The sequence below is a fragment of the Pongo pygmaeus genome, chromosome 7, assembly GCF_028885625.2.
Source record: "Pongo pygmaeus isolate AG05252 chromosome 7, NHGRI_mPonPyg2-v2.0_pri, whole genome shotgun sequence".
NCBI classification, from domain to species: Eukaryota; Metazoa; Chordata; class Mammalia; order Primates; family Hominidae; genus Pongo; species Pongo pygmaeus.
The window spans coordinates 78,916,115-78,930,352 of record NC_072380.2 but is presented as its reverse complement, the minus strand read 5'-3'; the positions used below and the strand labels follow the sequence as shown (position 1 = coordinate 78,930,352).

The following is a 14,238-nucleotide window of genomic DNA, read 5'->3' as shown; positions in this document are numbered from 1 at the left end:
CCAAAGTGTATTTCAATACCCATCTGAATCAGAGTTTTGCATAATACTTAAGAGACTGGTTAAAACAAAAAAGGGGACTGCATGGTTTTAAAAAATTCTCTTAAGATATCCGATTTGAGGAGGTTGAGGCTGTAGTGAGCTGTGACCACTGCACTCCAGCCTGGGTGACAGAGTGAGATGCTGTCTCCAAAAAAAAAAGATATCCTGACTTTGTTTAAGGCAGAATTTCTCAAAGTCTTTAACATGCTGAGGCATACTGTGAATCACCAAGAAACAGATATAACATGAAACATTTCCAAAACAGACTTTATCATAAAGCCTTTTTTTTTTTTTTTTAAAGAGATGGGGTCTCGTTCTGTTACCCAGGCTGCAGTGCAATCATAGCTTACTGTAGCCTCAAACTCCTGGGCTCAAGTGATCCTCCTGCCTCAGCCTCCTGAGTAGCTGAGACTAAAGGTGCGAGCCACTGAGCCAAGCTACCACCACAGAGCCCCTTATTAGAGGATTATCTCATCTGATTAATAATTTGCACATCTTGGAAAATGAGAAGCTGGAGTAATATTTGTATGCAACTGTTGAGATAACTGCCTAAATTACAAATCACATTTTATTCTAATATTTCAATATGTTATTCTTGCTATATAGTTTAGTGACAAACCTGTCCATGAAGCCATCAGCTTCATATCAAGGTTCTTCTATGAACCTTTTCAACTATACCATATGCTTAAAAGCTCTGTGTTACAATTCTCCACATCCTGTACTCAGCCAGTACCTTGAATTATTGCTATAAAAAGCTACTGATTTTATACTGTCCTTCTAAAACTTACAAGAAAAACTTTGACTTTATGCTACTTTTCTAAACTATTAATATTAGAAAACTCATTATAAAACTCACCTCCCCTCCATTAACAAAATCCAGAACAAAATAAAGCTTTTCAGTTGTTTGGAAGGAATAATGCAATCCAACCAAAAATGGATGTTTCACATTTTTCAAGAGCACATTACGTTCAGCCATAATATGTTTTTGCTGGAAAAAAGGCAAAAGATCAATTGTATTATACACTAGAAAACAACTCTCTTAATTGAGAAAATGGGCTTGAGAGAAACAACAGCTATTTTATTTTACCTCTTTTCTGTTGAGAACTATTTTTTTCTGTAACACTTTGACAGCATAAAATTTTCCATCCAGTTTCCGTTTTGCAAGAAGAACCTGTTATAGTTAAACATTAGTGTATACTATTAGAAATTTCAAATTTTGATAGAAATAATTCACTTGTCAATACATCAATACTTCTTAAATTTTGTAAAAAGAAAGTCCATAAGGGACCTAGATCATGTTTTTGTTTTAAAAATCAAGTAGTCAAGCACCATTTCTTTGTCACTTAATGTGTTGATATTTGAGATTTTTTAAACTAAATTTAAGTGCCCAAATCTACACTGCTTGAGAACTTTGTGTGCGTATGCACGCATGTGCTCCAGCCCTGAATCCTGGAAGTCTCCTGTACTTCCAGAAGAAAATACTGCCTGTAGAAAATATTGTTATAAACTTCATGGCTATGAACATGGCTTTTAACAAGGATAAGGAAATGTTTTTTAGGTAATCAAAATGTACTGTTTCATACTGAGATTTTTCTTAACAGGTTTTAAATTCAGAAGAGTTCAGAAGAAAAAGTGCCATGGATTTCTATAGTGGGCTGGGTCGCATGCAGAGGCTTTAAAGAATCTGAAGAAATCTAGAGTATCTTGCAGTGGTGCAATTTTCACTCACTTGCAGCCTCGACCTCTCCAAGGCTCAGGTGATCATCCTGTCTCAGTCTTCCAAATAGCTGGGACTACAGACATGTGCCACCATACCTGGCTAATTTTTGAATCTTTTGTAGAGATGGGGTTTCGTCATGTTATCCAGGCTGGTCTCAAATTCCCGGGCTCAAGCGATCCACCTGCCTCGACCTCACCAAGCTGGGATAACAGGTGTAAGCCACCGCACCCGGCCTTCTTTTGTTTTATTGCACTTTGTTGGTTTCTTTTTTTTTTTTTTTGACACGGAGTCTCGCTCTGTCGCCCAGGCTGGAGTGCAGTGGCGCGATCTCGGCTCACTGCAAGCTCCGCCTCCCAGGTTCACACCATTCTCCTGCCTCAGCCTCCTGAGTAGCTGGGACTACAGGCGCCCACCACACGGGGCTAATTTATTTATTTTTTTGTATTTTTAGTAGAGACGGGGTTTCACCGTGTTAGCCAGGATAGTCTGGATTTCCTGACCTTGTGATCCGCCCATCTGGGCCTCCCAAAGTGCTGAGATTACAGGCGTGCACTTTGTTGGTTTCTAAGATTACAGGCGTGCACTTTGTTGGTTTCTAATCATTTTGCGAGATTTTAATTTTTTTATTAAACATAGCATACATATAGAAAAACTCATCACTACAGCTCAATAAATTGTTACAAAGTGAATACACCTATGTAACCAGTATGCAGTTCAAAAAAAAAAAAAAAACCCTGCTAGTAGCCTAAAGCCTCTCTTTTGCTAAATCCCAGTCACGACTCACCCTTCTCCTTCTCAATGGTAATTAACTACCACCATGTCAACTTGAAATAACAGATAACTTTTGCCCTATTTTGAATTTCATGTAATTAGAATCACATGGATAAAGCTGTCTGTCTCAATTCTAAATTATATGAAATATTCATTAACATTGTGGCATATAGCATAGTTCTCATATTTTGTTATGCAGAATATTCCATTATATGACACGCTACAATGTATCTACTCTCTTGCTGATAGATTAGATTATTTATGAATAATGATACTATAAACATTCCTATATATACCTTTCTTAGTGGATATTCATTTCTGTTGGATATGTAAACTAGGGAGTAGAACCAATGTGTCATAGGTAACGCATATATTCAGCTGCAAGAATTAACACCAATTTTCAACAGCATAAAAAACCAAAACACCAGGCTGGGCATGGTGGCTCACGCCTGTAATCTCAGCACTTTGGGAGGCTGAGGTGGGCGGATCATCTGAGGTCAGAGTTCGAGACCAGCCTGACCAACATGGAAACACCCTGTCTCTACTAAAAATACAAAATTAGCAGGGCATGGTGGCATGCGCCTGTAATCCCAACTACTGGGGAGGCTGAGGCAGTAGAATTTCTTGAACCCAGGAGGCAGAGGCAGCAGTGAGCCGAGACTGCGCCACCGCACTCCAGCCTGGGCAACAAGAGCAAAACTCCGTCTCAAAAAAAATTCTAAACAGAATACCACAAAATATTATTGGGAAAAATTAAAGATGAGCTACATTAACAAAGTAATATACCATGGTCACGGATTTGACAACACAATATTGTAAAGATGATAATTGTTCCCAAATTGATCTACAGAGTCAATGCCATCCCAATCAAATTCGAACAGAATTTTTGCAGAAATTGATATGCTGATTCTGAAATTTATTTATATTGATATGCAAAGGGCTAACAATAGTCTCTTGAAGAAGAAGAAGAAGGGAGGACTTAATTCTGTTAGATATCAAGCTACAGGTGTCACGACAATGTGGTACTGGTGTCAGGATAAACAGATAGGCCAATGAACAGAAAATGAACAGAAATGCAATCTAGAAACAGAAACACAAAACTTAAAATCTAAAAAGAGGGTGGGCGCAGTGGCTCATGCCTGTAATCCCAGCACTTTGGGAGGCCGAGGCAGGCAGATCACTTGAGGTCAGGAGTTCAAGACCAGCCTGGCCAACATGGTAAAACCCCGTCCCCACTAAAAATACAAAAATTAGCCAGACATGGTGGCGTATGCCTGAAATCCCAGCTACTCGGAAGGCTGAGGCAGGAGAATTGCTTGAAGCTGGGATGCAGAGGTTGCAGTGAGCGGAGATCGCGCCAATGCACTCTGCACTCCAGGCTGGGCAACAGAGTGAGGCTCTGTCTCCAAAAAAAAAAAAAAAAAAAAAATTCTAAAAACAGATCTGTGAAGGTATAAATAGTGAATACATGATAAAGGTGGCCCTGGAGATCAGGCGGCCCATCAGATGGCAAAAAAAACAAAAAAAAAAACAAAAAAAAAAACAGTTTTAATAAACTGTATAAGATCACTGGTTATCCACATGGAAAAAAATGAACTGTGACGCTATGCCTCACATTATATGCAAGAACCAAATCCTGATAAGACTCTACATCTAAACATGAAGTTTCCAAAAGATAATGACTTTTTTTTTTTTGAGATGAGGTCTTGCTATGTTGCCCAGGCTGGTCTTGGACTCCTGAACTCAAGTGATCTTCCTGCCTCAGGCTCCCAAGTAGCTGGGATTACAGGTTATGTGCCACAATGCTTTTGTTTTTAATGGCAGATAATGCTTTTGTTCTTAATGACAACTATCTCAAGCATTCCAATAGAATTTTGGGGATTTTGAGAGCAGGATTCATTTCTAACTTTCTATTGCTTATACTAGCACAATATTCAGCATGTAGCAGGTGGATAATATATATTTGCTGAGTGAACAAACGTACATGGGTTTAATTGCATAGCCACAGTTTCTAGTCTCAAGGAAACCCAGAAAACAAACTAGAGTTACCAAAAGCTACAAATATAGCAAAATATGATTAAACACATACATATTCCATTTTCACTAAAGACTGAAGTACACTGTAAAAAAAGCACTTAAATATATTCGATGATTCTGATAACTTCATCTATGATGCTTTCCTGTTAATCCTGGCCTTAAGTGATTCTCCTTCCTTGGTATGGCTATACTGTCAAGTTACATGATTCATCTGACACCATAAGAAAATAAGCAGGGTCTTTACACATTCGTCTCCTTCTCAAACTGTTATTTACACAGCTGCTCATTTTTGTCTTTCCAGCTTTGGCTTAAATAGCATGTCTTCTGAGAAGCTATGTAAGTGGGAATCTTCCCTCAGCGGCTATTGTCCTTTGTCATTTCACCCTATTCTTCATTTCCTGCACTGCTATTATTATTTGTACTTATTTACTTGACTGAATATTTTAAATTGACTATTCCCCCCACCCTAGATTGTAAGCACCACAAAGGTAGTAAACATGTCAATTTCCATAATTTTCTAACCAGGGCCCAGAAGGGTATCTGGCACATAGTAGGTGTTCAACAAATACTTTCTGAATAAGTGAACTTTTATAGAATTTGAGTAGATGCCTTTTCTCCCTAATTATTGTTAGTAGTTTGAGGGTGGGGAAAGTTATCTTAATTCCATATCCTGCAAACCAAAAAGTCCTGTGGCTCACACACATAAAGCATAAACTCCTTAAGTACTTATTTACTGAATGAGAAAATAAAAACACTTTAGGCTGGGGATGGTGGCTCACATCTGTAATCCCAGCACTTTGGGAGGCCAAGGTGGGAGGATCACTTGAGGAAAGAAATTTGAAACCAGCCTGGGCAACAGAGCAAGGCCCTGTCTACAAAAGAGTGAAAAAATTAGCCGGGCGTGCTGGTGTGTGCCTATAGTCCCAGCTACTCGGAAGGCTGAGGTGGGAGGATGGCTTGAGCCCAGGAGTTCAAGTGTGCTATGACTGCACCACTACACTCCAGCCTGGACAAAAGAGTGAGACCCTGTCTCTAAAAAAAAAACCAAAACCAAATAAAAACCTCACAAAACACTCTTACCTTGCCAAAGCTGCCTTTTCCAATAACTTTTAAGAAATCAAAGTCAGTTGGTTTGGCACTGAAATAAATTAACAATAAGAATTAGCCTCCTAGAAATTGGAAAGATTAACTTTTAAACATTTCTTAGCACTTCCCTCTTTAAAAAATAAATGTTAGGCACAAAACACTTCAGCCTATTAACTCTAGCTTTCCTGCTGAGTATTTCATCTTTCATGCACAGTAGGTGATATGAATAGTAATAATATCTACTTTCTGATCAGATAAAACATTTCATAACTTTAAGCCTCATTAAGTTCTGCTTAAGAGGAACTTCAATAATACTGTCTTTGGGAGAAAAGGATATATGCATATCCTATATGTAGAGTTTTGAACTTGAAATAGCTTCTATCTAAACCAATTTTATTAATCATGGTCCAATGTTGTTGAGGAAATTAAATAACTATATAAATAAGTGATACATTCTAAGGACTATATAGCATGTGGTAATTCTTCTGAAAATGAAGCTGCTAGTTGCATCACCTAGTAAAGACACTAAGAATAATTTCTGATGGAGAAAAAGGTCATTACAGTGTTTCATATAAACCACTTATTGTACATTAAAGATAAAATACTTCTCAGCTTATTCTCATGAATGGTAATATAGGAAAGCCAGGAAGAGAAAAGCAAGAGGGAATACTAAGATTGCCCTTTTATTTATGTTAACTTAACCTATCAGGTAAAAACAGCATTGGCTGTTATGTAGACAAAAACACACAGCAGCAGAAAGGGGAGCTTAAGCAGCCAAAAGAGCCATTTCCTCCAACATGGTCTGAATTCATAAGTTGTATGGGTAGAGGGGAATAAATCCATTTAGATTTGAAATTTGCTTAACTATCAAAAAAATAGTTAATTCAAACATGAAAGTAAAACCAGAACTAGGTTAAATAATGACAGGTAAAGATTAGTGAGATAAACACTTAACTATGTTTAGATGTTTTTCTTCAAAAACCTGCTCTTTGGACTATTTTCTTCTTTAAAGATATGCAGAAGTACTGAAATAACTTTGTAAACAATCTAACAGTGAAAAGCATGCAGGTCCCTCAAACACAGTAAATAGGTGAGCTGAGGCCATACTCCAAGCCTCACTGTTAACTGCTGGGGATGAACCTTAACTTAAAGCAAATTTCCATTTTTGGCCAGGCACAGTGGCTCATGCCTGTAATCCCAGCACTTTGGGAGACTGAGGCAAGCAGATCACCTGAGATCAGGAGTTCAAGACCAGCCTGCCCAACATGGTGAAACCCTGTCTCCACAAAAATTAGCCAGGCATGATGGTGGCTGTCTGTAATCCCAGATACTCAGAAGGCTGAGGAGGGAGAACCTGGGAGGCAGAGGCTGTGGTGAGTGGAGATCACACCACTGGACTCCAGCCTAGGCGACAGAGCGAGACTGTCTCAAAAAAAAAAAAAAAAAAAAAAAAAAAAATCCATTTTTTGTGCTGCCGTTTTTGTTCAATGCTATACACAACAGAAAAGAATGCTTAAAACCAAACTTCCAGTTCACATCGTATTTATTTGCTTTCCTTTGAAGCAAAAACTCTTCAAGTAAGTTTTGTAAACTCGTTGTCTCTACCTGCTGTCCTCTCCTCTAGTTCTCCTGTGAACCCTTTCTGATCAGGGTCTTATACCAACCACCACACCATTGAAACTGCTCATTAAAAGTCACCAATGACTTTATGAAATCCAGTGGTCAATTTTCAATCTTCATCTTACTTGCCCTATCAGCAACATTAACAGAGTTAATTACTCCCTCCTCTTTCAGGCACTCTTCCCCTGACTTCAGGAAACCATATTCCTGGTTTTTCTCTTATCTTACTGTCTCTTTCTCAGTCTCTGTTAGCAGTTCTTTCCTGATCTCATAATGTTGAAGTGTACCAGGACACAGTCCTTGGACCACTTCTCCCATCTGCCTATAATCATTCTCCAAGTAGAGCAAAAGGGTAGGGAAAGGGTAGGGAAAGCCTAGAATAAAAAAACACTTCAGAGTAAATGTAATATGCCTGTAAGGATAATTACAAGTAAGGGCAGCAAGACCACATTCCTCCTCCAACCCATGGCAAACATTACCTATCAATTAGTCTGGGAATATGGGGAGAAACTCAGTAAACAAAGTTTAATAGCCTTTAATATGCTAATGTCCATTATGACTCCTCTGGAACAAGTTGGCTAACAACAGGAGTGCACCAATCACACCAAACACCAGCAGAATGTCAATTAGGCCTGCAAGGGTGCTTTTTTTCAGAGGACTTCATAGGACTTATGGTCCCCTGGGAAATATGGTCTACTGATTTTAGACACACACACACCCCCCCCCACCCACCCAGAAAAGTGACAATGACAAAATAGCAGAACCCAATTAACAATTTGTGGATTAAAAATTCCTCAGGGCTCTCCTAAAGCAGTGAAAAGCTGGAGCAGTAAATTAGTCAAGCATATGACAGCACTGTATTCACTGTAACTATGGTTATATTTCAAAGGCCTACAGTTAAATTAGTGTAATTATACATATCTGCATATGCTCAAAAAAGATCTTCCTAAAATTCAGTTAAAAAATTGTTTGAAGCACATTAAACATACTGAGGATTTCCAGATGGTCCCAGGTTGATGTTCTGTGAGGTAGAGTGTAGCTGTGAAGGTGGGAAAAGAAAAACAACATTCTTATTGGAACTTCAAAAATTAATTAATGTTTTGAAATAAAATATTTATAACTGTACCACAAATATTTGGTTTGTTGCCATGTTAAAGAAACCCAAAGTCCTGATTCTCAGTAAGGGTATAGACTTACTTGGAAATACACATAGACAAAAACATAATCATTTTTCTCATGGTAATTTTCAAGAACTGTTGTAAGAAAAAAGGTAAGCCAGAAATCAAGCTCTGAGTTGGCAAATAAATGAAATAAACTGAGGAAAGCTCCTTGGAGGAGGTGGGTATTGAAACTGCAATTTAAGAGGAATCACTTTTTAAAAAACTGGTTAAAAATGGCTTTTTGTTTTTCAAGTTTTCAAACAGTTTATCAAAGACAGAAATGATAGGATGATGACAATGATGATCGCAAATGCTGGGTTTTCAGTTTTAATTTGATGGTAGGTAAATACAGACAAAGCAAACATAGACAACAGTGTTTTTCTTTTCTTTCTTTCTTTTTTCTTTGTTTTGAGACAGAGTCTCGCTCTGTCGCCCAGGCTGGACTGCTGTGGTGTGATCTCAGCTCACTGCAAGCTCCGCCTCCCGGGTTCACGTCATTCTCCTGTCTCAGCCTCCCGAATAGCTGGGACTACAGGTGCCCACCACCACACCCGGCTAATTTTTTTGTATTTTTAGTAGAGACGGGGTTTCACCGTGTTAGCCAGGATGGTCTCGATCTCCTGACTTCGTGATCTGCCTGCCTTAGCCTCCCAAAGTGCTGGGATTACAGGCGTGAGCCACAGCACTCGGCCTTTTCTTTCTAATTCTCGCACTGTGGTAGCGCCAACATTTTATATAGGCTTTTCTCTTTGCAACAGTTAACACAGTAAGCTTAAGCCCCGGTATTAATTTAGAAGCAAATCTTTATTTACCTAGTATGCTATGAAGAAATTTAAGTAATAAAAGATTCTAGTTGATTAATAATTAGCTATAATTTTAACTCAAAAATCCCAGATTAATCTAGTAATCCTATCAGTGATCATTTTTAATAAAAGCCAAGTGTAAGTAAATTCTGCTTCACATAAATGAACTTTAAACCTCTTTATACATTCAGATAATTAAATCAGTTATAAATGTTTCAAATATGTATACTTTTACTAGTGTTCTATATAATTATACTTCATATAAGCTATAAATATAAAAAAGCTTTTAAAAACTTCTCTAATCAGAACCAATACTTTTTTTTTTTTTTTTTTTTGAGATAGAGTTTCACTCTTGTTGCCCAGGCTGGATGGAGTGCAGTGGCATGATCTTGGCTCACTGCAACCTCCACCTCCTCGGTTCAAACGATTCTCCTGCCTCAGCCTCCCGAGTAGCTGGGATTACAGGCATGCGCCACCATGCTCGGTTAATTTTTGTATTTTTAGTAGATATAGGGTTTCGCCATGTTGACCAGGCTGGTCTTGAACTCCTGACTTCAGGTGATCCACCAACCTTAGCCTACCAAAGTGGTGGGATTACAGGCGTGAGCCACTGTGCCCGGCCAAGAAAATTTTATCTTATCAAACTTCTTCTTATAGACATATGTAGTATTTATTTTTACTCAAATTTATTTCAAATTTATAATATCTAGAATATAAACTATTTTTTAAAATAAAGGACAAATCATCTCATCCTTCCAAAGTTCTTAAGAAGTTTCTGAACGGGAGTGGTGGCTCATGGCTGTAATCCCAGCACTTTGGGAGGCTGAGGCGAGCGGATCATCTGAGGTCAGGAGTTCGAGATCAGCCTGGCCAACATGGTGAAACCCCATTTCTACCAAAAATACAAAAATTAGCTTGGCGTGGTGATGGGCAACTGTAATCCCAGCTACTCGAAAGGCTGAGGCAGGATAATCCCTTGAACCCACGAGGTAGAGGTTGCAGTGAGCTGAGATAGTGGCACTGCACTCCACCATGGGTGACAGAATGAGACTGTCTCAAAAATAAAAAATAAAAAATAAAGAAGTTTCTCATGAAAAAACAACAATTGGCACCAGTGTTGTAGTTACAATTCAAATTTATTTCCTGTTGTTATACCTATACATAAAAAATTCATTAAATGAGATTAGTCCTGTTGCAGCACAGTTTTAATGTAAGAGTTGCCTTTAATGTTTAAATATTACAGTGTTCCTTTCTACTAAGTAACTGCTACAAAATAATCAAAACAAATCAATAATAAAAACGGAAGAAAAAATAAAATATTTCAGTGCTCCTTAGACTCTTACAATGTAATTCAAACTGAGTTGTAATTTCAATACACTTCTTCTTTTAATGAATGTGCAGATAACTGGTTTAATTTTCCATTCAATAAATTTTTCTTATAAAGATGAAGGAAGGCCAGGCGTGGTGGCTCACACCTGTAATCCCAGCAATTTGGGAGGCCAAGGCGGGTGGATCATGAGGTCAGGAGTTCGAGACCAGCCTGGACAATATGGTGAAATCCCGTCTCTACTAAAAATACAAAAATTAGCTTGGCGTGGTGGCGTGCACCTGTAGTCCCAGCTACTTGGGAGGCTGAGGCAGGAGAATCGCTTGAAACCAGGAGGAGGAGGTTGCAATTAGCCGAGATTGAGCCATTGCACTCTAGCATGGGCAACAGAGAGATTCCATCTCAAAAAAAAAAAAAAAAAAGATGAAGGAAGAGGATTGAATATAGTGCAGATTAAACAACATGAACAACTTGTCCCCTGAAGTATGTTATTATGTTAATATGTAATTAGATTTTATTATTTAGGCAAGGATTTCCCTAATGGAGCACATTTCTGAAATGATGAAAAGTATTAGGATATATAATTAGACAATTGTACTTACTATTTTTGAAGACAATATCTAGTCACTAAATTGAGGGTGAGGTATAATTTATTAACAGAATGAATACTAATTGAGATCATTTACGTTTCTTGACTTCCCTTGGCCTCTATTTTTCTCTGTGTAAATAAGGGAGTAGGTCCAGATGCCCTCTAAAATATTCCAGCTAGGAACTTCACTTAGTTAACCACTTAAAAGTCCTTAATAGGCCAGGCGCGGTGGCTCATGCCTGTAATCCCAGCACTTTGGGAGGCCGAGGCGGGTGGATCACGAGGTCAGGAGATGGAGACCATCCTGGCTAATACAGTGAAACCCTGTCTCTACTAAAAAATACAAAAAATTAGCCGGGCGTGGTAGTGGGCGCCTGTAGTCCCAGCTCCTGGGGAGGCTGAGGCAGGAGAATGGCATGAACCCGGGAGGCGGAGCTTGCAGTGAGCCAAGATCACGCCACTGCACTCCAGCCTGGGCGACAGAGCGAGACTCTGCTTCCAAAAAAAAAAAAGTCCTTAATAAGTAGTTACAATTATACAACAAAGTATGGCTTTTTCCTTTTTTAAAAGAGATTCTCTTTATCTGTATTTTAAAACCTCAAGGGATTCTAGTGGAAGTTTCAGACGCTATGGATGAAAAAAGAAAAAAAGGAACAAAACTCAGATTTAAAGCCAACAGCAGCAGAACCCAGAAATCTCTCAGCTTGCTTCTGTCTTCGAGTTGTCTGCAGCTGTCTTCCACTGCAAGGCAAGATAGTCTTCAAATAACCTAAACCTACCTAGTCTCACATGAGTAGCAAGCAAAACATGGAAAATCATGGTTACACAGATTTTAAAAACATTACTTGAAATCATTCATTTTTCAATTAAAAATACTAACAGTTGGAAAATGTCAAAAGTATTAGGAAAAAGGTTTTTTAAAATCCATAACCTTACCAATATATAATTTTGCAAATATTTACACTATTTTCATATAGTATTTGCATATCTTTTTAAAAAACTGACTGTAAATCATACTGTGTGAATATGCACATAAGTTTTAAATACTGATTTCACTTCATATGTCAAAGCTTAACATCTGATCTTGAAAAATAATTTAAAATGTATAACATATGGACAAACACTTAAGTGATTGGTCAATATTTAGGTTGAGTCTAATATTGTTTTTAACAGATCATACTGAAATGAACATCTTTTGCTTTTTTCTGTGTGGATTATTCCATTTGCATCAATTCCTGATGTGAATATTTTTATATATGATATGTACTGCTGAATTGCTTTCCAAAAGAGTTGCATAAAATTATGACACCAATGATGACCAAGGGTGCTCGTTTTATCTTACTGTTATCAGTTCTGCAATATTTTATTTACTGTACATTTTTGTTAATTTGGTAGAGCAATAAAAATCTCTCTAAGATTTTCATTTGCTAATAGCATCAACATTGAACATTTTCCTCTATGTTTTTTACTAAGAGTATTCCTTCATGCCCCATTTCCTTTTATCTACTATGGTGTTAAGTATCATTCTTTTCAAAAACCCATTTGTATGGGCTTTTCACACAGACGTTATTTCTTTTTATGCCTTATTTGTTACAAATGTTTTCCCAGTTTGTTGTTTCTCTTTTGACCAGCTACAGAGACTTTTTTTTTTAAAGCTTTTTACAATGTCCTAGGAGCAACCATGTCACAGATGTAAAAGTTACATTTGTTCTCTTAACTGAGAATCTTCTTGGGGTATCGGAGAAGGAAAATTACTACTTTCCAGTAGTCACAAAAAAGGAATATGTCTTTTTTCAAAATGAAGGTTTTAGCTCTAGGACAGTAATATTCCGATGCACCATATTATCTTTTAAATCACAAAAACAGAACCATAACAAAATTAAAAGGCATTATAAAGAAAAACTGTATTTCAACCCATCATCTCTGATTTTCATGTATATATTTAATAATAGTTGTTTAAAAGTTTGAATTATGTAGATATATTTATATAACATTTATAATTTAATTGCTACATAATAATACTTACAGTTAAATTATTACAATTTACTTCTCCCACATAACCTTCTAAGGTAAATGTTGAAAACATCTTCATAATAAGGCACAAGCTTATTTTACTTATTGCTATCACAATCTAGTTTAAACAACAACACTGGTCAGGCGCAGCGGCTCATGCTTGTAATCCCAGCACTTTGGGAGGCCGAGGCAGGAGGATCACAAGGTCAGGAGTTCGAGACCAGCCTGGCAAATATGGTGAAACTCCATCTCTAGTAAAAATACAAAAATTAGCCGGGCGTGGTGGCAGGTGCCTATAGTCCCAGCTACTAGGGAGGCTGAGGCAGGAGAATCACTTGAACCCGGGAGGCACGGGTTGCAGTGAGCCGAGATCACGCCACTGACTCTGGCCTAGGCAACAGTACGAGACTCCATCTCAAAAAAATAAACAAACAAAAAAAACAAGGCTACCCTATTCTCTGTTAGGAACACATATTAATTATGTACATATATCACAGAAATAAAAGTTAGTTGATGCCAACTGGCATGTATGTATTGACTGTTCTGTATATAAAATCCTGACAACACAGAGTAAAGTGGGATGTAATGTGGTCGAGAAGGCCTCTTCTGTTGGCCAAAATTCAAAATAGTTTCAAGGGTGGCAATAATGATAAAATAAGATATGAAGTGAAGAAAGCAGAATATAAAACTGTATACACTGCATAATTAAAATTAAGTAATTTTAAAACCCTATACATTAGAGAAGATTGGAAAGAAAATCACCAGGATGTTAAAAATTTTTAGGTGTGGGTGCAATAATATGGATAATACTTTTCTTTTTACCTACTATTTTCAAATTTGTCTGATTAACCTATATTACTTTTTAGTATAAAAAGTACTCATTCTATAGGTTTTGTAAGAAATAGTGATCTGTGGCCTCGGCACAGTGGCTCATGCCTGTAATCCCAGCATTCTGAGAGGCCGAGGCAGGTGAATCATTTGAGGTCAGGAGTTCGAAACCAGCCTGACCAACATGGTGAAATCCCAATCTCTACTAAAAAATGCAAAAATTAGCTGGGCATGGTGGCAGGTGC

At 37.7% G+C, this 14,238-nt stretch overlaps 1 protein-coding gene across 12 annotated transcripts in view; it reads right to left on the bottom strand.

The window, feature by feature from the left end:
- The window catches only part of SGK3 (serum/glucocorticoid regulated kinase family member 3), a 152,004-nt gene that overhangs the window by 24,946 nt on the left and 112,820 nt on the right, over nucleotides 1-14,238 (bottom strand). For 9 of the 12 annotated variants that reach the window (XM_054497566.2, XM_054497570.2, XM_063668826.1 and 6 more), the window contains 4 exons: nucleotides 8,263-8,312; nucleotides 5,648-5,705; nucleotides 1,127-1,210; nucleotides 896-1,027 (listed from right to left, as the gene is read on the bottom strand). In XM_054497566.2, the coding sequence (XP_054353541.1) occupies nucleotides 896-1,027; nucleotides 1,127-1,210; nucleotides 5,648-5,705; nucleotides 8,263-8,312 (324 nt within the window). The remainder of the gene's footprint in view (nucleotides 1-895; nucleotides 1,028-1,126; nucleotides 1,211-5,647; nucleotides 5,706-8,262; nucleotides 8,313-14,238) is intronic. The other 3 variants (XM_063668824.1, XM_063668825.1, XM_063668827.1) reach the window with 2 other exon arrangements.